The following is a 21959-nucleotide window of genomic DNA, read 5'->3' as shown; positions in this document are numbered from 1 at the left end:
ATCGGCCAGTAATTTTCAACAGCAGTCTTGGAACCTCCTTTATGTAGTGGAACTATTTTCCCCTCTTTCCACCCACTTGGGACTAACCCAGACCCGAGACTCAAATTAAACAAAATGGCCAAAGGCACTGACAATTCTTTAGCCACTTCTCATACGACATGAGCTGGTATACCATCCAATCCCGCAGATGAATTGACATTGAGGTTTTGTAATAGACTATTCACCTCCAATTCATTCACCACAATTCCCGTATAAGCTGTTAGTTCTTCCATTTCTGCAATGTCACCACCTGGATGATATACTCTTGCAAAGTGCTCACTCGGTAATTCTACTATATCAACTGATTTGGTTACCTCCTTACCATCGGCATTTTTTAAAATCAATCTGCCGTACACATTTTTTCTTTTACTTGCGACATATCGAAAAAACTGTTTGAGATTCTCTTTAGCCTGCATGGCTAATGTTCTTTCACAATCCACTTTTGCTTTTCTTACCACACTTGTTACCCTTCTGGCCTGGGCTTTATACAGTTCATGTGCCTGCAGGTCACCTTTCTCCTTAAATTCTCTCCACAGTTGTTTCTTTTTTTCCAGCTCAAGCTTAATGGTGTTATTCATCCATTTAATCCCTACTTGATTTATTATTCGGACTCTAGGTATACAGTTAGTCATTGCCTCCTACAAAACTTAACTGCCTTCCATGCACTATCAACATCCAGCCCTTACAGTTTTACATGCCATGGCACTGAACCAATCAAATTCCTAAGCTTGTCATACTTACCAGCCCGATAATTCCATGTCTTAATTGTAAATTCCACACCTTTAGCCACCTCCCAAGTCAAGACCCTATGATCACTCTCACCAATTGGTGGCAATGTGGTCATATTTGTTACAGCCAAATCCTCAGATGTAATTACCAGGTCAAGCACTCTCTGACCCCTAGTATTTTCCATTACATGCTGTCTCAGATAGTTATCCCTTAATAACTGAATAAAATCCATTTCCTTCCTCCCATGTGTCCTCTCCTACCTCCAATCAATGCTACCATAGTTGAAATCTGCCATAATAATTATCCTCCTTCCACTCATTTTTTCTATTTGCTTATGCATACTATCTCCACCATCTTTTCCATCACCTGGTCTATAGCAGCACCCAATTTTATATTTTGTTCTGCTAGCCTCAATTTCACACCAAATGGCCTCAAATGTGCTCTTTTCTCTATCCTGCAATTCAACTTCTATTCTCCTTGGCTGCAGCTCATCAGCTATCATTAATAATACTCCCCCCCCCATTTTATTCTCCCTGTCATTCTTGAACACACTATACCCCTCACATTTAATCCCACTAGCTATATCATCTTCAGTCAGCCACGTTTCACTAATGCCAATAACCTGTGGTCTGGAAGTGCCAACCAAGGCCAAAACTTCTTCCTTCTTGTTCCTAATACTCCTAGCATTAGTATACATGAATTACAGACCCCCGTTAGTCCCATCCCTACCTTGATGCCTTATACTAACTATCCCATTGTGATTTGTTGTCCTTATTCGCTCGGGCATATTATACTCATTCATACACTCACTGCCTCCCTAAGGTCTGCATATCTACTTCCCCTGATTCTGCACATCCACTTCATTCAACAACACTTTTTCAAGTCTCCTTACACCGAATCCATTCAAATGCAAACCATCCATCTTGTATAGATCCTTTCGCCCATCGAACTCACTCCACACGTCCACAAATTCGACACGAGATAAAATGGAAATGACAGAGGACCCGAATGAATTGTTTAAGGTAGCAAAAGAGAAGAGAGAGAGAGAGAGAGAGTTAGGATGATTAGTCTTTTGCCACGGTATGACAATGAAGAGTTTAGAAGGAGGGCCATAATTGCAAATGACTATAGTGGTGTCGAATTTGTGGACGTGTGGAGTGAGTTCGATGGGCGAAAGGATCTATACAAGATGGATGGTTTGCATTTGAATCATTCGTACCTGCCACCACTACCATTTCTTTAATCCTTTGCTTTTGCTCCCTAATAGACTCACTTACATCCTTAATGTTCGCACCAGGTTGGTACGATTTTGTCAAATTATCTACTATCACACCTCGTACTAATGAATCTCCATACAGCACTTGCTCCTTGATTTTATTTACGTTCACAATCATACTCTTATTTTTCCTATCATACTTTTTTTTATTGGCTGGTACACTCAGTAGACATTTGTGCATACGCTCCAGCTGCCTGCCGCTTTGCTCTATGTATCGCTCCGCTCAACAGCGCGATCTCACTCATCACATCTATCTCATCTTTTTTATTATCTGTTAAACCATTAATTTGCTCGGTATTAATACCTTTATTCACACTTTCTACATTCTCGTCCTCAAAGCTCTCTGGTACAACCTCTCAATTTCTTATCATATCGCTATTTTCTACATTCTGAAATTTGACCAAAATATCACACTCACGACCTGAAACACACTTTAATTCCTCATTTTCCTTACATTTTTCTATACACATTCACTCCATTATCATCATCTAGCCATACTCCAACTGCTCTCCGCAAAGCATACATTTAGCAATGTATAATCTCCTTTATGTTACAGTTATTGAACAAAGATGGCGAACCGTTATTACTAGCCGCCATTTTCTTTCTTACTGGAGCCATGTGCACACTTCTATCGTATTTTATCAAATTAATAATTGAAATAACACCAAAAACACACAAACAGACACACTACGATACAAAAGCAAACAAAACTACGTAATATTCAAGTAAAATTGTCAATGATAACTTAAAATAATATCTTATTACGAGCTCTCAACAAACACTACACACCACGAGTCCCTCTAGTGGACATTTATTATTACAGCATTACACTGTATTATTATTGCCACATATGAGCCATTATACTATTATTATTATCATCATCATCATATAGGTGCTGTTCATCAGGGATCCGAATTACATAAAAATCTGACCTAAAGATTTCTCAGGAACATATCTTGTCTGTAACCTGTATTAAATTTCATGAATATGCATCTTATATTGTGAGCACAGTAACCAAAGTCTGCATGGCTTGGTATGTTCAAGATCTTTCTTATGCAAGACTTTATTAGGGCTTTTCACAGATCAAGATGTCTTAAGTCCTGATTCAGTTCAGCATGTTACATGACCTGATAATCTCAGCAGACCTTTTTTTGAAACCTCTTTCACAATAAATGTCTACTCTTGAAGGTGTGCTATAAGGCTTGATCAGACTGCTAATAACTGGATGTCTGTCTAACATATATATCTTCATATTCAATTGATTCTGTAGATTCCTGACTAATTTTCAAAGGGCCTAGAGTAAGAAGACTGTGGTAGCACTTGTAACATTAAAACTGGTTTAAAGGCAACGGTTATGTTGTGCTTATGGAAGACCTTTGCATTATGGGTAGAAAGAAAATGGGATGACAATTGCATATATATATTTCATAGGTTCATTCATACAAAAGAAAACTGCATACATATTTTTTTAGCATAACTATGTAAAAAACTGCTGATAGATATCAGCAAGTTTTGTATGGAGGAGCAATATACCAGAAGGGGAAAGTTACTAGTGGTGTGTCCCAAGAGTCTTTTTTGGGATCATTGCTGTTTAGCTTGCATGTTAATGATATCAAGAGGGTTTGAATGGTGATATGCAGATGATGCAAAGTGGGAGAACTATGAGGAGTGGAGCAGATGTGGCTTTGCAAGAGGACATGAATGTGCTTGCTAAATGGACAAGTGGGTAGGGTTGAAACGTTGCAAAGTGTAACATTTTAAAATTTGGAAAGCAAAGATGGGATGCAGAGTATACAACTGGTGGGAATATCTTGGAGGAAATGATGGAAAAGATGAGGTATCTGGGAGTGATGTGGACAAGGACGTAAAAGTTTGGGAATACACTGCTAGAATCTTGAAGACAGCACAGTAGATTATAGCAATGATGCAGAGGACACTGATGTGTAGAAGTAAAGATGTTATTGTTCCATTGTATAAGGCACTGATTAAACCACATATAGACTATTGTGCAGAGATTTGGTCATCTGGTTTTCAAAAGGATAAAGAGATACTAACTAAGGTGGTTCCTTAGTTAGTAACTGGTCTTTGGAATGTTAAGTATAAAGACAGATTGAGAAAGTGCAAATTGCAGGGATTGGTGAATAGGGGATATGATTGAGACATATAAATTATTAAGGGGCTATTACCAGATTAATGTAGATAGGTTTTACATAGAATTGGGAAAAACAAGGTCATCCCTGGAAGCTGTATAAGGAGGTGTGAGCAACAGGGTGAGAAGCAAGTTTTTTGCACGGAGAGTGGTGGATGATTGGAATGCATTGCATGAGAATGTTGTGAATGTGAAGACAATGAATGTATTTAAAGTACAATATAAGGAACTGTGTGTGTACGTGTGTGTGTGTGTGTGTAATAGTGGGACTTCCCACGATGAGTCTTTTGACTCCATGGAGGTCAAAAGACTCATCGTGGGAATGTCATTATAATTATCAATGATAAGAATAATTATATATATATATATAATTTTTGTAGTAAATTCTTGCTGTAACAATTGAGTTGCAATGAGGAAATTTAGGAAGGTATGCCAGTCAAAGACTTACAGCAGACAGTATGAGTTTATTAATTATATTCTTTCTAAATTGGCACAGTTGCTATATTCAGATAGAGGAGGATCACTGTTATGGCAAAGGATAAGGTGAATTTGGTTAAACAAAGAAATACTACCAGCTACCACAGATATCTTGACTAGTTTGGTTGTGACGAGTCCATAAAAAATTATAGACTCATCACATCCAAGAGAAAAATACAATATAACGACAAAAGAGAAAAATATACAATATACAGACAAAAGAATGGACTAGTTACTGGGCTCCCTTGTCTTGTAAAAGACACTATTCTGAAACCCATAGCTTCGCAGAAGTATGTCAATAACATCCTGATAAAATGGCATTATGGATAAAAGTATTAAACAACTCTGTTCATTATTTCAACTGTAGATTTAAGATCCAGCTTATGACAGAAATAGAAATGCATAAGAAATTGCCATTTTTATACATTATGACAGAAAATCCTGTGAACAACAATCTATCTTGGAACATACTGAAAGGTCCAAATAGGGAAACATGTTTTAGTGATGTATAACACAAATGTGAATTAGTGAAGCCTTACAGTATATTCCTCACATGAAGGTCATGAAACAATAAAATAAACAGATTGAAACAATATTGTCATGGCCTTCAACTATTATGAAATAATTTTCAAAATATCTATTGGATAAAATCAGGTACCATGGTACACTGAACCAGTACAATAAATTAAGATTGCATAATATGGAAATTCCCAATAAAGCACTGTAACATGAAAAATCTTGGCTAAACCAAGTTATACAGATTTCAACTCCAACAGCAGAATGTGATACATGCACAAATGAAATGTAATACCTTACTGCTTGCTCTTTGTGCCATGCAGCATATAAGGCTGAAACTCACTACCTCCAGTTATCTCCAACTCCCATCTCTTATAACTAATTCTGCTTTCCCCCACCCCTGGTTCTTCTGTCTAGCCAGCTTACTCCCTCTCTCTCTCTTTCGTTTCCTTCCAGGATCCATGTCAAAGCCACTCTTGGAATTTCGTCTCCATTCCATATATGACCAATCCCACTTCCCTCTACATCTATTATTTCTTCACTGATAAAATATAAAATACTGTTTTTTTGCATTGTTTGTTTATATAATTCATCAATTTTATATATTGGTGGGACAAATATTTTGATTATTTTATGCAAATACTTTGTTTGGAAACTATTTAATTTGGCTGCCTACCTCATGACATGGAAAAATTAATTTCCAATGACTCTACTCCATATAATAATAATGCGTTCACACAGATAGTTAAAATTTTTATTGTTGTTTTATCATAATAGCTTTCGGACAATTTCTTTATGTTATCCAATCTTCTTATGTAATAGTAAGAAAATATAAACATTGTTGGTTAAAAATTCAATAATGCTGAATATCAGAACTGTTGCTGTAAAGCCAATTTCTTCTACTATTGTTTTTGAGCCATATATTTAATTCCTGAAGCTGGGCTTATATTAGTGAAACTGACATAACTATATATAAAATAAATTATTTAATTTAAATTTAATTAATGCATGTATTTTTATTCAATGACACTTCATATAATAAACATATCTCAGGCTAACATAAGAAGTATCATTGAATAAAAATAAGAAGCAAAACAAATGGTGGAATTAGAAAAGTTGAATATGAAATAAACTTTGCAGTTATCTCTGCTAAATGCACAAATAACCTGCTTATACCAGTTTTATCACATAAAAAAAACAACCAAGATGCCAAATGCAAAAAGAATTTCTCCAAGGGACAAGAAGCATCTCTCAGCAAGTGCCCTTTAGCATATATCATAAGGCTAATGCATCTACAATTACTGCATCTCTTACAACTAATTCTGCTTCTCCCTTGCCACTTCTCCAATACTTTCTGGTACATAATTATAAAGGGCAAAAGGGCATCTTGTTAAAGGCAGCTTAAATAAACAATAAAATATATACCGCTACATTCCTATCCTATCCTGATTTACGCTCAAGTGTAGACCAACACTTTTTACTGTGTAGGCATTCTGAACCGAAATTCTACGAAACAGGTTGGTTACTCCTTATTCCTGGAGGTGTCCTATGTCTGTAGAGCGTGTGTTCACGATCTGGTTTGCCTGTTCTGGGGGAAGAAAAACCCGAGTTTCCAGGTGGAAAAACCCCCTACATCCATATGAGACTGTCTAACTCACCTTTTATTGAAAGAGACCAGATAAAGGTTCCTAACATCAAACCTGGGTCTTTCCGACCAAAGGGCTTCATCTATATTGACTGAGCTATGGAGGCTCTACTGCAACATTACAGCATCTTAAAATTAAGTTCTAAATTTGTATATTCACCAATATGCAAATATTTATGAGAAATAATCATATAAGTATATTTTGAAGCAATTTGTAAAGATTCTAGTTCTAAAAATAGCATATTTCTTGATAATATACACCGGTGTCCCAAACCCAAGGATGAACGCTATTTCTGAAGATTATAACTGAAAATTCAGACAAATCAGCTTGTGGCAATATAACTGACAATTATTAAAAGCGAGTACACATGAATCATGCACAAAGTGGTCATGTGGTAACACTCAACAGAATATAAGGCAAAAGGCTCTGCTAAGTGAATTGCATTTGAAGGAAGCTCTTTTCATGAAGGAATAAAGCCATAAACTTAGATATCTTGCAATGTCTCAAGGAAATCATCTACATGATTTCACTTGGAAGAATTATTGGAAAGCTTGAAGAAGGCCACAGAATTACCGACATTGCTAGAGAGCTTGGAATCTCACATAACATTGTATCCAGGCTCTGGGCAGCATTTTAAACCAATGGAATGTGTTCCAGATGTTTGCTAAGAGCCTCTTAGCAAACATCTGAAACATCATGAACACAGATTTTTGGTTATAACAGCAACACGAAATCAACGTACCATGGCTGGTCAGCTTGCAAGTCTGCTCCATTCAAGCATACTATGCAGATTTCTAGACAAATTGTGACAAGGCTTCTTCAACAAGAAGCCTGTACATCCAAAGGCGTGTAGTCAGTGTCCCTTTATCCACAGCTCATCCTAAAGCATGTTTTCATTTCAGTGGTGTTATATCCATAAAAATTGGACAAGACACCAATGTACTCTTTAAAGATGGGAGTCATTTTAGTCTTTTCTTCGATTCTAGATGACACCTGATCTGATGTGAAATTGGTACTGGTTACAGTTGCGAGAATGTTCCTGAGAGGGATAGATATGGTTAGAGGGATAGTAGGGAAGCATTATGCTTAATGGATGCACTGAGGTACAAGTGCTAGAAAAATGAACTATAACTGTTGAACGATATTGCAAGTTCTTCAACATCATGCTTGCTTGTTCCACAGTGCTATAGGCAAAGAATTTATTTTTCTGGATGACAATGCCACAACACATCACACATGAGCAGCGGAGATACTTCTGAAGACTGAGGATATTAATCAAATTGAGTGGACAGCACACTCCCCAGATCTCAAATCTATAGAAAACATTTGATAGAGAGATGCACTGTTGCTCAAAATTCCTCTAAAGAAAACACGCATGGCTTTATTCATGGTCTGAAGGAGAAGTGGGCCAGTCTGCCTCAAGAACTCCTGAATCACTTGGTGCGAAGCATGGTATGACATTTTGAGAGCTGCATCGTAAATTGGGGTATACATATTATTATTTTTTACAGCATCTCCATGTGATATCGCATGATGAGTCCAGAGACTCATTGCGGGACACCCAAATTAACCGTCATTTGCACAAATCCTATTATACCTCTCCTTGAATCCATTAACCATCAGGAAACTAACAACCAATTCTGGTAAATCCATTTCACTCACTCACCACTCTCCACACAAAACATCTGGTCTGCACATCCCTACTAACCACACTCTTACACAACTCCCACAGATGGCTCTAGTTCTCTTGTCATATATTGAAAATTTTCACTTGTATCAATATTAGAAAACTCCTTTAATATCTTAAAAGTTTTTATCATATCCTCTATTTTCTGCCTATTAACCTAAACTTTGTTGGAAGTTTTTCCACTTGGTTATACAGTACTATAAATTAAAGATACCAAGACATTATATACTTGGTTTAATTCTTTATCCATGTGTAAGCAAACAAAGTTTGCACCTGAAGTATTTTCAGGACTGGGGCAACTTGTATATAGAAGCTAATGACTTCACATCACTTGCCTTAGTATCCCATAATGCAAAGCACATATCCTTAAAGATATGTATAATGCTATGCATTGTGAGAAGGGTCACCCACACAGACCAGTTTCAACCTTTATTGAAGTTTCATCAGTGGGAGCCAGATACTAGGGTTGAAGTAATGCCAAAGTCATATTTTCCATATATGAGTAGTCAAAAGGTATCACACCTTATTATTAAAATTCTCTGGATTAGAGATAGTTATCGGAAGTTTTTCCACTTGCTTATACTATATATTAAAGATACCAAGAAATTATATATTTGGTTTAATCCTATATCCAAGTGTAAGCAAACAAAGTTTGCACCTGAAGTATTTTCAGGACTGGGACAACTTGTATACATAAGCTAATGACTTCAAATAAATACTTCAGGCGCAAACTTTATTTGCTTACACTTGGATACATGATTAAACCAAATATATAATTTTTTGGTATTTTTAATTTATAACCTAAACTTTGTAACCCACAAACCTTCAACCTATCCTTGCACGGAGTATTCCACAGAATCTTGGCAAATGTCTCTGAATGTTTTCAACTACCATTACTACCTCCTGGTCCCCCAAAAAACCCAGGTGACCAAATCTGTGCATAAAAGTCAAGATGTGGCAAAATCATAGCCTTATATAAAGAGGGATAATAACTTCCTTATCTTTACTTGTTAGAATGTTTTTCAACATACAAGTAATTTGTTGAGCTATTTTACTAAATTTTGCAATATGCCCTCTGAACTTTAACTCTTTGTCAACCATTATCCCCAAGTTCCTAGCCTCATCAATTTCCTGCAAACCAATATCATCAATATGATACACCATATGCAACCTTTTCAAATTGAAGTGCAAACTTCACAATTTGCAACATTAAATTGACAATCATTATCCTTTGCCACAATGTCAATTTATTTAAATCAACCTGTAGGACATCTACATCACCTTTATCAACTATTGCTCCCCTCAGTTTTGCATCATCAGCAAACAACTGAATATCTGCTCTTAAATCTTTCCCTATGTCATTGATATATAAATTAAAGAGTAGTAGCCCTAGTACCGAATTCTGAAGTACTCCACTAGTCACCATTATTCTCCTAGACTCCACTCCACCATGTACTACTTTCTGGTGTCTGTCTGTCCATCAGCCATCTCTCTATCCATGCAACTAGCCTCATATCCATTCCCACCCTCTCCAGTTTTTGTAATAGTTTTCCATGTGGTATTCTGTCAAATGCTTTGACAAAGTCGAGAAGTATCATAGCGTAGCCATTACCGTTATCCAATTCTGTGGTCACTTTATTATAAATTGTGAATAAGTTAATAATACAGGCCCTACCTTTCCAAAGTCATGCTGTCCACTAAACAGTATCGCATCACTAACCACCCACTGTTGTATTTTACCTTTCACCAACTTTCCCAAACTTTAACAACCACTCCTAATATATTAATTGGTTTGTAGTTTGTTACCTCTGTCTTGGGGCCACCTTTATGCAATGGTACTATCTTACCCTCTTTACACTCCCTTGGAACCCTGCCAGAGATGAGACTTAGATTGAACAACTTCGTCAGAGACAATGCCAATTCTCTTGTACATTCACGTAGTACAAGGGCTAATATGCCATCCAGTCCCACTGCTGTGTTCACATTCATATTTTTTAATATGCTGATCATCCACAGTAATGTTGATATGCAGCAACTGTAAAATATCACCCCCTGGATGATACACCCTTGCAAAATGATCACTCAGCAACTCAACTATTTCACCTTTTGGTTCAGTCACCTTCCTACCATGAGCATTGTTAAAATCATTCTACCATAGTCATTTTCCCTATTACTTGCTATATAAAGAAAAAATTCTTTTGGGTTTACTTTGGCTGATTCTCTGACTGGCTAATTCTCTCTCTCATAGTCTAATTTGGCCTTCCTTACCATACTAATCACCCTTCTTACTTGCACTTTGTACTGCCCATGAGTATATGCTGATCACTTTTTCTTTATATTTCCTCCACAATGTTTTTTTTTTTTTTACAGCTCTTGCTTTATATTCCTACTCATCCACTCAATTCCAACTTGGTTTACCAACCTGACCTTCAGTATGCAGGCTGAACTGCTCCCCTCAAGTAATCTCTGACCACTTGCCATGCACTATTGACATTCTTTCCTTTTAGCTTCTCAAGCCATAACACTGTTCCAAGATGACTCCTGAGCTTCTCATAATAACCAGCCTTATAATTGAAGATAAACCCCTTCTTGACAGAGAACTTCACATGTTTGACAACTTCCCAGAACAAGACTGCACGGTCACTCTCCCCAATTGGAGGCAGAGTGTCTACCTTGGTTACGGATACATATTGTGATGCTAGTATCAGATTCAACACCCTCAAACCCCTTGTTCCCCTCTATAACATGTTGTTTCAGGTAATTATCCTTCAGCAACTGTATAAATCCCACTTCCATCTTGCTATGCCCCCTTTCCTCCCTCCAATCAATGTTCCCATAATAATTGTTTGAACTACACTCATTGTGCTGATTTGCCGATGCATGGCATCTACATCTTCCTGTGGACCCTCTGGTCTATAGCAACATCCAACAACATATTCTGTCATATTTGCCTATATCTCACACCAGTAGCCTCAAATGAACCATCTCCCTCACCCTAATATCCTCTTTAAGTTCTAATTTTGTTGGTTGTAATTCTGCAGCTATACCCCACTACCTGTCCTTTTCCTTCTATCCTCCCTGAAAATACAATACCCTTTACACTCTATCCCTGTAACTATATCATTTTCAATCAACCAGATCTCAGTGATGCCTATAATTTTTGGCCAAGTTGAGCCTACCAATGTCAAAAACTCCTCACTCTTATTCCTCATACTTCTTGCACTCGTGTACATGCATTTCAATGTCGCTTTGTACCCATAGTTACCCTTGTGTAATGTCATTACAGACCTGTGAAATCCCATTCGACATTACATAACCATTACTGTACCCATGATCATTTATCACAGGAGTAGCCAAGACTCATGCTAGATTGCACTGTACGCTAATTCCTTAACTTATGTCCAAAACTGTATTGCAATTTAATTTGTATGAAATCTATAACATATTTTTTTGTGAAATATAATTTATTATTATGCTGGCAATAAATTTATGTCCACATTTGGCTGTAGTCATGAAAATTTTTTCATATACAGGTAAAAATGTAGTTCATCCTTAGCTTTTGGACACCCGTGTATTTCAGTTTTACAACGCTTCATTTCTAACTTTAAAAAGGTTCTCCATATATTCCCAAAGATGATATCTAAATTTTTTTGTCCAACAGTATATTTCCAATGTCTTTATTAAAATTCTGAAAATGGTAATATTTATTTCATCATTTCTATTTTATATTTTCCAATGACAACCTACTCTATCATTGGAATCAATGCCCAAAGACAAATTGGCAAAAACAATTATACTTTTCAATATGTTGATATGGCTAGTGCAAAAGATAAGGATGACTAATGGAAGAGTCAACCTCATCTTTCACCTAATATTTTTACTATGCATTGGTCTAAAAAAAAAAAAAAAAAAAAAAAATCACCTACACAAAATTCTTTATACTTACATTTGCTGTCAGGAATATCAGGACAAGGAGACCAAACCAAAAGTGCTTTTTCAGGTGCATATTCTGGACAAGCTTCTAGAAATTGTAAAAATTCACAAATGAATCAAATTTCTAATTCAGATGGTTATTATTTAAGAAAGCTACTACTGGAATGGCAAACTTTTTAATGAAAAAAGCTTGTTCAAATGCTAATAAACATAAAACATCTGGATAAACAAATTTAATTTCCACTTCATACTTTTTAAAAATGGTATGAGAGACAGGTTAGAATATATATATATAGAGAGAGTAAAATTTTGATAATCCAGCACTAATTGTTTAAGATGCCAGACTACTGGACAGTTAATCATGCAATTGGCTTCCCAAATGAGTCCACTGTCATCTTCCAAGCTTCTGAATACCAGCACTGATTATCACACATTATATTTATATTTTTAGCACTGTATCAATATATATATATATATATATATATATAATTTTAACAATATATCAATTCTGTTCAACTGAAACGTCATCACAAGGAGAAACACTGGACTGTCCACAATATTCAGAGACAAAGGAAATGATTAACACAATTTGCAGTTGAATTAGATACTACAGATAGTAAAAATGTTAAAAAAGAGAAATGCTAAAAAAAGCCGTACATATTACATATTTTAATATATGTAAATATGATAGAATGGTTTCAAGGAATGTATTTTTACTTATTCACTGTCATTCACTAATCTTAATAGCAACAATTCTTTGTCTATCACAAGGATATTTCCTCGCTTTTGGTCATGTCAATAGCATATACACTCTCCAACCAACAGGCTGTAGATTCAAATCCATCAATGACATGGATTTTTGTGAATATCTTTAGGTTATAGATGAATTTCATCTTCCAGTGCAATTCTGCCATCCCACTTACTGGAGATATGCAATGGCTAGAAAAAAGTTCTGTTTGATCTCTGGAGTGGAGTAAACAGAATATCTAACCTCAGCTCCACCTATGTACTAAATGTGTATGATAAGTTTACAACCTTTCACGAGTAGGATTCACATGAAAAGAACTTAGTTTCTCTCCAGGTTGCAACATGAACAAACCACTTTGATAGAATCCTTGAAGTAACATGACAAGAAATCATTTTTGAGATAAGGCACTGAAATCATGGATTAATCCAATTCATGTTTTCTGCAAAATGTGCAATGAGTCTTGCCTTATCCTTTCAAGTATGGGCAATGTTACTTCAGTGTTCACTCTCCCAAATTTCCTAACTACTCCCAGTCTGATCTATGTTGCTTCCACTTGGCTCTAAGCTATAGGTTTTGCAACCTTCCCCCTTCATGCATAAGGTTGATGCATATTTTGCTTGATGGGTCGAGTGGAATGCATTACCAAAATGGATGGTAGTGCTCAAACCATTTTTAATGTATGATAATCATTAGTATGTTATATATTGGTGCTCCAACATTAAATATATTTATTATTATTACTATTCAGGACCTCCATCGAGCCACAATACTCAATGTAGAAGTCCCATTCAAGACAACATAAAGTATATCATACTGTTCCTTGAACTCCTTCACTGTTTGTGCTCTCACCACCCTATCAAGCAATACATTCCATGGTTCAATTGCCTCATTGCAAAGAAACCACTCCTCACTCTCTTGCTCATAACCACCTTTAGCAACTTCCAGGGATGGCCCCACCTGTACTCACTCCTTCACCTTGTTCTACCATACAAAAGAACTCTTTGGTGTCAACCCTATAATCCTCTCAACAGTTCTGCTAACCAACGTTAGATGGCTGGCAGAAATTAAATTAGGCAGGTTGCTCATCACTTGTCTTGGATAATACTGCAGGATATAATACAACTTGAAAATAGCGATTCTGTCATCCCATAAAATCAAAGATCCCCTTATGAACTTTCCTGGACAGAGAAAAATGATATGTAATTTAAAAAATTTTATAAAGAAAATATCTTTAATTTTAAGCAAGCTACTTTCCAAGAAGAACTCTTTCCTTGTGTAGTTAACCTTATACTCATATTTAAATTCATCTTTGAATAAGTGAAGTCACGACAGACTGCAATTTGATCAGGATTGAACGGATTTCCTAGGAGAGCAGAATGGTTTGCTCCACCACTTTGGTATCCTGAATTTTTGCCTGATTTGTGATAAGAACCAACAGTTCGAAGCATCTGTTCAGCAACTTCAGAACTTTAAGCATAGATGTCTGGAGAGAGGCCCATGGAAGAGTGGCTTATGATAAAAATATCTTTACATGAAAATGTTCAATCATAGTTGTCATCTGTCTATTATTTCCTCATCCTGAAAGGAAAGCAAATTGGCTAAGAAAAGGTTTCAAAAGACTATAAAGAAAAGAAAAAGTAAGCTTTGAGCTAAAGGATGAAAATTGGAACATTTGTGCAGAACAAAAACCTTGATTATCCCTTCCTGAGAAGTTTTCTTCAGATGGCATCCAATAATTTTTTCTTTCAAGGCAAGGTAAGATAGTTATTATGGTATGTGAGTGTTTTAAATCCTGCAATGAGTCTTTGGATGGTGGCTTGGAAATAATACTAATACTATATACTATAAAAGAGTTAAGCCTTGCTGTAAGAACATTAAATTTTTCAAAAACTAGGATACTTATGGAAAGAATTGCTTTTTGGGGAAGTTTTTAAAGGCATTGAAACTGTTTGAGTGATATATGAATTTGATGCTTAGGTCTTGTTGTAGCATAGGAAATGCATTTGAAGGGAACACCTAAGAATGGTAGCAAAATGGAGTCCTTGTATGTTAAAAAGACAACAAAAGATGGGTATTTTATTTAAATAAATAAATGAGAGCATTACAAATTACTTCAGAACAATAAAATACTGCTGTTCTTATAATTATTTAAATACTGTCTAATATGTAAAAATGCAAAATGCAAGTGCTTGTGGTATTTCTACAAGTATCAGAATAATTTAAAGTACCATTCATATCCCAATTGCATCTATCTATCAAATTTGCTGTATTTAAAAACTCCAAATAGCATAGAAGATTTTTATGCTTCTTATTTCATATTGTCCTCTACATTATCACATGCATTGCAAACAAAGCTTGGTTCTTTTGTATTCAAGATGATCCCCCCCCCAAAGCCTTTTATAACTGGTAACCTTGATCTGTGTATGTGTGGGGGGGGAGGGGAGAAACAAACACACACATATTATGCTTAGCATAATATACTAGCCTCACAGTCTTAGTTACTTTTGCAATAATACCAATTACACCAAACCAATAATATAAGCTGTTTATTGTATTCCAAGGTATCCATAACAATTACAGCCTTTATATTTACGTGATAATGAAAGTAATGTTTTTATTCTAACCAAGAGAGAGAGAGAGAGTACTTGTAATTCTGCAATGGAAATATTAGTAGGAGAAGATTTTGCTGTATACATTATGAGCAACTCCTGAACAGAGTTTATCCCTGTTTCCTAAACTTAACTTAATTCTGAATATTTCCTCTGAATTTTAATAATGTTCTCTACTATCACATGTGCTGCAGATTGAAACAATTAAATTGTAAATTCAAGCATTATACATACATGTTAACTACTTTTATCCACAGTTCCTACGCTGATGTAAAATATTAACAATTTACTGAATTATTAAACTTCATTTTGTTTTAATTATGTACAGTATACTATTTAGTTATAATAATAAAATATAATACTAAAATATAAAGCCCATAACCTGCAAATTTTACAAGAGTGGTAATATTTTATGAGGATATTAGGCATCCATCATCACTTTATAGCCAAATGAAAGAAACCTAAAAGTTTTGAATTTTATCAGAGAGTTTATATTAGAATAAACAATCAACATAGTAGTTGCCTTGGTCTACACTACTTACAGGACATGGACTATGTCCAGAAGCCCATAGAGTCATATTTTATTAGTGTGGTTTCACTCGCTTGACAGCTGTTTCAAACGTTGGTCCTCATCAGAAACCAGGCAACAAGTTTGTTCAAATTGTCCAAGTTCAAAAATCTTGTTAGTGACCTAAAAAAGTTCACTCTGTGTCTCTCTCATGTAGATCCAAAAGTAGATCTCTTATGAATATGAATCTCTAAACCACCAGAAAACACTCAGCTCAGCATAACTACAGGCAAAATCTACCACCTCAGCAAGTGTCAACTCAAAGCCACAGCAGACAAAAACCTACCACATGCCATATCAGCCAAGCCAAGGGACTGAAAAGCTACCAGTGCGCATAGGCCTGGTCTCTGACAATAGAAACCTAAGAGCTTTAAAAACTCTCATATCAATACCAGAGCAATCATATGTCAAAGAGTTACATTCTTCACAAATGACCTTTCAGCATATTATTATTAAAAAATATAGAGCCTAAAAGGCTTCAATTTGGCAAAATTGATAATATTTAATGAATTTAATAATATGAAACTACAAAGCAAGTGATTATCATACAGCTTGAAGCAGTACTATGACATAAAGATCTGTAAGGGAAGGAGATGCTTGCAGCGCATGGGGAGATGGTCAAGGGATATCTGAAAGAAGCGATATCACACTGTATACCCAAGGTCAGGAGGATAAATCGAACAAGAGTTAGATGGATGAGTAGTATCGTTAAACATGAGCTGCAAACAAAGAAAATGTTGTGGAGGGTATATAAAGAGAAAGGAAACCTCATGAACAGCACGAGGATCAGGCAAGAAAAGTGACCAGCAAGGAGAAGGAAATCAAAATCAGATTATTGGAAGAAATTAGGCAAGGCTGCAAACAAAGAAAATATTATGGATAGTATATAAGGAGAAAGGTGACCAGCATAGTACGGAAGGTAAAACTAAAAGTAGAAATTAGCCGAACAAGCTAAAGGAAATCCCAAAGATTTTTTTTCATTATGTGGCAAAAAGGAGAAAGAATGACTATGGAAGAATAACTTTAATGAGTGCAGATGTTAGAGAGGTGACAGAGGCATACGAAATTGTTAAGTTACTGACTGACTATTTTGCAAAGATATATCATCCAAGTAAAGTATGCTATCCAAGTGTTATGGCAGAGATGATAGGGACTGGTGTAAGAACAGAGATCAATAAACTGGAGGTACTTAGGATATTGTAGAATCTGAATGCAAACTCAGTTGTAGGATTGGATGGGATATCAGCTAACATTTTAAGAGTATGTGAAGGGGAACTGGTGATGCCTCTGACTACACTGTTTAAGTCTCAGCTCTGGAAAAATATCAAGAGAGCAGAAGGAGGGCAAAACAGTTCCTTTGCATAAAGGAGGATCTAAGTCTGTGGTAGCAAATTAGAGAACAATCAGTATCACAAGAGTTGTTGTAAAGATAATGAAAAAGTCAAAAGAGAATTCAGGAATAGGTGATAATAATATGATACTCTAAGAGGAGCAGTATAGGTTTGTGAAGGGTCAGTCATACCTTAAGCAACTACTCCACTCACTTTTTTTATAATAGAGTGACAGCTGAGTTGGATAAAGAGAATTGCTACATGATAATACTGCTGGATTTTGCAAAAGTGTTTGATAGGATACCACATGGAATGCTGTTACACAAACTATAACAAATGGGGATGGATATGAAACTGGTGATATGGATAAAAAGATGGCTGCTAGACAGATACCAAAAAGTAGTATATGGAGGAGCAGAATCCAGAGAAGGGGATGACTAGTGGTGGGCCACAGGGATCTCTGTTTGGATCACTGTTGTTTAATTTGTAGATAAAATGATATTAGGTATAATTTGAAGTGAGATATTCAGTTGTTTAATGATGATGCAAGTTGGGTAGGGTGATAGTTAATCAAGGTGATGTAAAGAATGATTTAAATAGGCTAACAGCATGGGCAAAACATAATAGATGCCAGTTTAATGTAGAAAATTGTAAAGTAATGCATTTTGGGATACAAAGATCACAAGCCATGTATTAATATTGAGGGAACTGTACTCCAAGAAATTGATGGAGCCAAAAATAATTTGGGAATAGAAGTGGTAGTAGTGGAAGACAGAGAGTTGAAGTTTAGAGGGCATATTGCTCAAGTAACCAAGGTAGCTCACAGGAATACATGGTCATTGAAGAACATACTAACAAACAGATATAAGGGAGTTATCATTCCTCTTTATAAAGCTTTGATATGAGACCACATTTGGATTACTGTGCTCAAGTCTGATCACCTGGGTTTCTTGGGGATGAGGAAGTGGTGAAGAGGATCCAGAGGCTAGTGAACAAGAAGGTAAGTGGTCTGTGGAATGCTCCCTAAGAGGAAAGATTCAGAGTTTGTGAACTGCAAACATTGGTTATTGGGGGGGGGGGGGGAAGCAGGAGAGAGAAATATGATTGAAACATATCAGTCCCTTAAGAGATTTAATAGCATATTAACAGAAAGGAAATATTTCAGCACATGGCTAGACAGGGCAGGAGGACAAGAGCTCATCCCTGGAAGTTGAGTAAGAGTGCAGTTAGCAGGGGTATGAGGACTAGATTTTTCTTGTGGTAAATGGTGAACGAATGGAATGGGTCATCTGAGTCAGTTGTGAGTGCCTTGTCTGTGAATGGTTTCAACGAGAAATACAATATATATTGTGTTGATATTTTGCATCTCCCATGATAAGTCTTAGGACTCCATTGAGGTGCCCGTGCAATAATAATGATATTAAGACTAAAGGGAGGTTTACCGATCTAATAAGGTAGGGATTATTCATAACGTGGAGGAAAAATAGAATACCTGAGTTCAAGGTACAATATGACAGATATTGCTGGTAAGTGAGACATGTCATGATGAATCTCATGATTCCATGGAAGGCTGTTTATAATAATAATATTTCAATCTGATCAAACGTATATCAGCTATATAACTAAAATATTTGTCTGTCAAACTATAAAGCAGTCTCTCTCTTAATGGAAAGAATAAACTTAAAAATTATAAGTTAAAAATTAAAAAGTTAAAATACAATCAACTTTCAAATATTTCTTATATATTAAAATACACCGTTCAAGGAAACACCATTTATTTTCTTGTGATGTATACAGCAGTGATAACATGGGCTCACTTCAAACTACATGACTGTTTTTCATACAATACATAGAATTCCAAAACCACATAAGCAAAAGTGGTTTATTTTATTTATTCGTTAAGGATTCCCCTGTATCTCATCCATACCTTAGGACTGGTTGAGCCCTCCTAATGAGGGATTAAATATGTTTTTTATGACTGTAAATCCGTGTGTTCACAGGCCAGTTTGTCTGTGTGTATGCCGAGTTTCTGGGCAAAAGAACCCTCTACCTCCATATGAGACCGGTTAACTCACCTTAGTCGAAAGAGACCAGATAAAGGTTCCTCACGTCATGGATGGGAATCAAACTCAGGATTAATTATAATATCAGATAACAGAACAAAATAAAACTAGAAGATATGTGACATAATAATAATGCTAAAGCTTGAGTCTTAACCAAATTAAAACTTCTTACCTGTTGCAGATACCAATTCTGGAACAACAGCCTGATACTCTTCCCCAATTCGCATTCCTATGGAAAAATTTACCATACATTTTCATACATGTGGAAACTAAATTATTTCAAACTAACTAATTCTGTTAGTTGTTAATGTTAACAAGTAACATAATTAGTCAGATGTTAAAATTAACAACTAACATAGTTAGTTACCAGACTGGAAATTTTGGTTAGATTTATTAACTACTTTATAATGTGGGTTCTTATATATGATTTACTGTTCAATTCATATAAAAGAAATAATCAAACAGAAAAAATGACAAAAATGGTACTTAGATTAAAAAATGCACATGAACCCTTAATTTGGAGATTACATTAGAAAAAGAGTTTTAAAATTCAATTGTATTTGATGGATAACTAACACTTAGAAATCATTATAAAAGAAAAAGTTCTAAAAAGGCTTTGTTTGTTACTAAAAATTAAAAAAGTAGATCAGGTTATTCTTCAGTAGATTCCAAGATGGAAAACAGCTTGCACATGAAACTATAAAAAGTTTTAAAAATATTGGTAGTATATGGGGGAAAACATAACTCTCAACATAAATATTCTTAGTATCTCATTACTTAAAAGAAAGCTCTAAAGAATCTGCAAACTGCTTTCTTATTGAGAGCTTTAAGTTCCACTGACCATGCAGCATTGTTTAAAACAATGGTTTGCCTCATAGGTGGGCAGCAAGCTGAAGCTACATAAAGAAGATCATGTCAGAGAGTTATATAAAGTTATATATGATCTAAGAGATAAAAAGAAATTTAATAACAGAGCCTAGAAAGACTTCATTTGGTGATAAAATTTATAAAAATAAAATACAAATTATTCACATTATGTCACTGAACAAAGTCTGCACTTGAAACTATAAAGCTTTTGTCTCTATAGTGCAGTTAGAAGAATGATTGGCCAATGCACCCACCCATTGATTGGATTTATTTACAGAAGAATCTTTAAATGAACTTTTTCAACTGAAGTGAGTTATCTGATGACACATGGAGGTAAAAGGTTTTTTTTAACCTAAAAACACAGGTTTTTTCATCACTCACTCACTCACACACACAGGAAAATCAGCCAGAGAAAATCTGCAATTAACAGAAAAAAAAGAACTAGTGTTCATGATTTATTTGATGGTATTAATTCACAACACAGAATAATAAGAAAATAATTAATATTTATTCAACTTATTTGCTAGTATTTCACTGATATTATATCCAGCATCTTCAGAACACAAAATCTGTTTATCATGGTACATGAACAATTTGGCAGACAATGGGATCAGTTTAAAAAAAACTGTAACAGACAACACAAGGAACTAAAATCGTAATTATTTTCTTATTATTCTGCATTGTGAATTAATACTGTCAAATTCATTCACATGAACTGCCAACACATAATCCTTCCTATTTATTTAATGTTCGTATTATTATTAAAGATAACATAGTGTAGAGTGGATGGTTGATTATGTAGTGTATTGATGGTGGAGATGACTATTTATATAGTAGAGAGTGCTCTATCTTCTGCAATGAGTCCTTGCACTCCATTGGGATGCTACATAATAATAATAATAATAAAAACAGGACCAATATTTTCAAAACCCTAGTGTTTCACATGCAAAGTTTATTTGCCAATAAGGTGTGTGTGTGTGTGTTTTATGTTGAGCCCATACACGAGAGGTTGGTTGATCAACCTATAGTACATTAGTACCGTATATGGGTAGTGGGTTGAGAAAGGAGAAACTTATTTACATTTGATTTGAAAGACTGCATATTGTATTCCTTGGCAAACAGGGAGACGATTGTTCCACAATATAGCAGTTGCAGGGGATGAAGGAAGAGGAAAAGAAACTTGTTCTGTTTGTTTCAAGGTACACTGCGAAGGGATGTTGAGCATCAGCATGTGATCCAACGAGCTTAGTACTAAGTGGGGGAATTATTGATGTTATTTTAGATAAGCATTTCCCATGGAAATATTTGTAGAATATACATA

The 21959-nt window shown here is 35.5% G+C and overlaps 1 protein-coding gene across 4 annotated transcripts in view; it reads right to left on the bottom strand.

The window, feature by feature from the left end:
• Positions 1-21959, bottom strand: part of LOC150095088 (REST corepressor 3-like) — a 207022-nt gene that overhangs the window by 76225 nt on the left and 108838 nt on the right. For all 4 annotated transcript variants that reach the window (XM_090410972.1, XM_090410971.1, XM_090410974.1 and 1 more), the window contains 2 exons: positions 19944-20000; positions 12466-12540 (listed from right to left, as the gene is read on the bottom strand). In XM_090410972.1, coding sequence (XP_090267098.1) covers positions 12466-12540; positions 19944-20000 — 132 coding nt within the window. The remainder of the gene's footprint in view (positions 1-12465; positions 12541-19943; positions 20001-21959) is intronic.

The sequence above is a fragment of the Typopeltis vanoorti genome, chromosome 21 (assembly GCF_054136105.1).
Source record: "Typopeltis vanoorti isolate ZY-2024b chromosome 21, IOZ_Tvanoo_1.0, whole genome shotgun sequence".
Taxonomy (NCBI): domain Eukaryota; kingdom Metazoa; phylum Arthropoda; class Arachnida; order Uropygi; family Thelyphonidae; genus Typopeltis; species Typopeltis vanoorti.
Note: the sequence above shows the minus strand (reverse complement) of the source record. Positions and strands in the feature narration are given on the sequence as shown.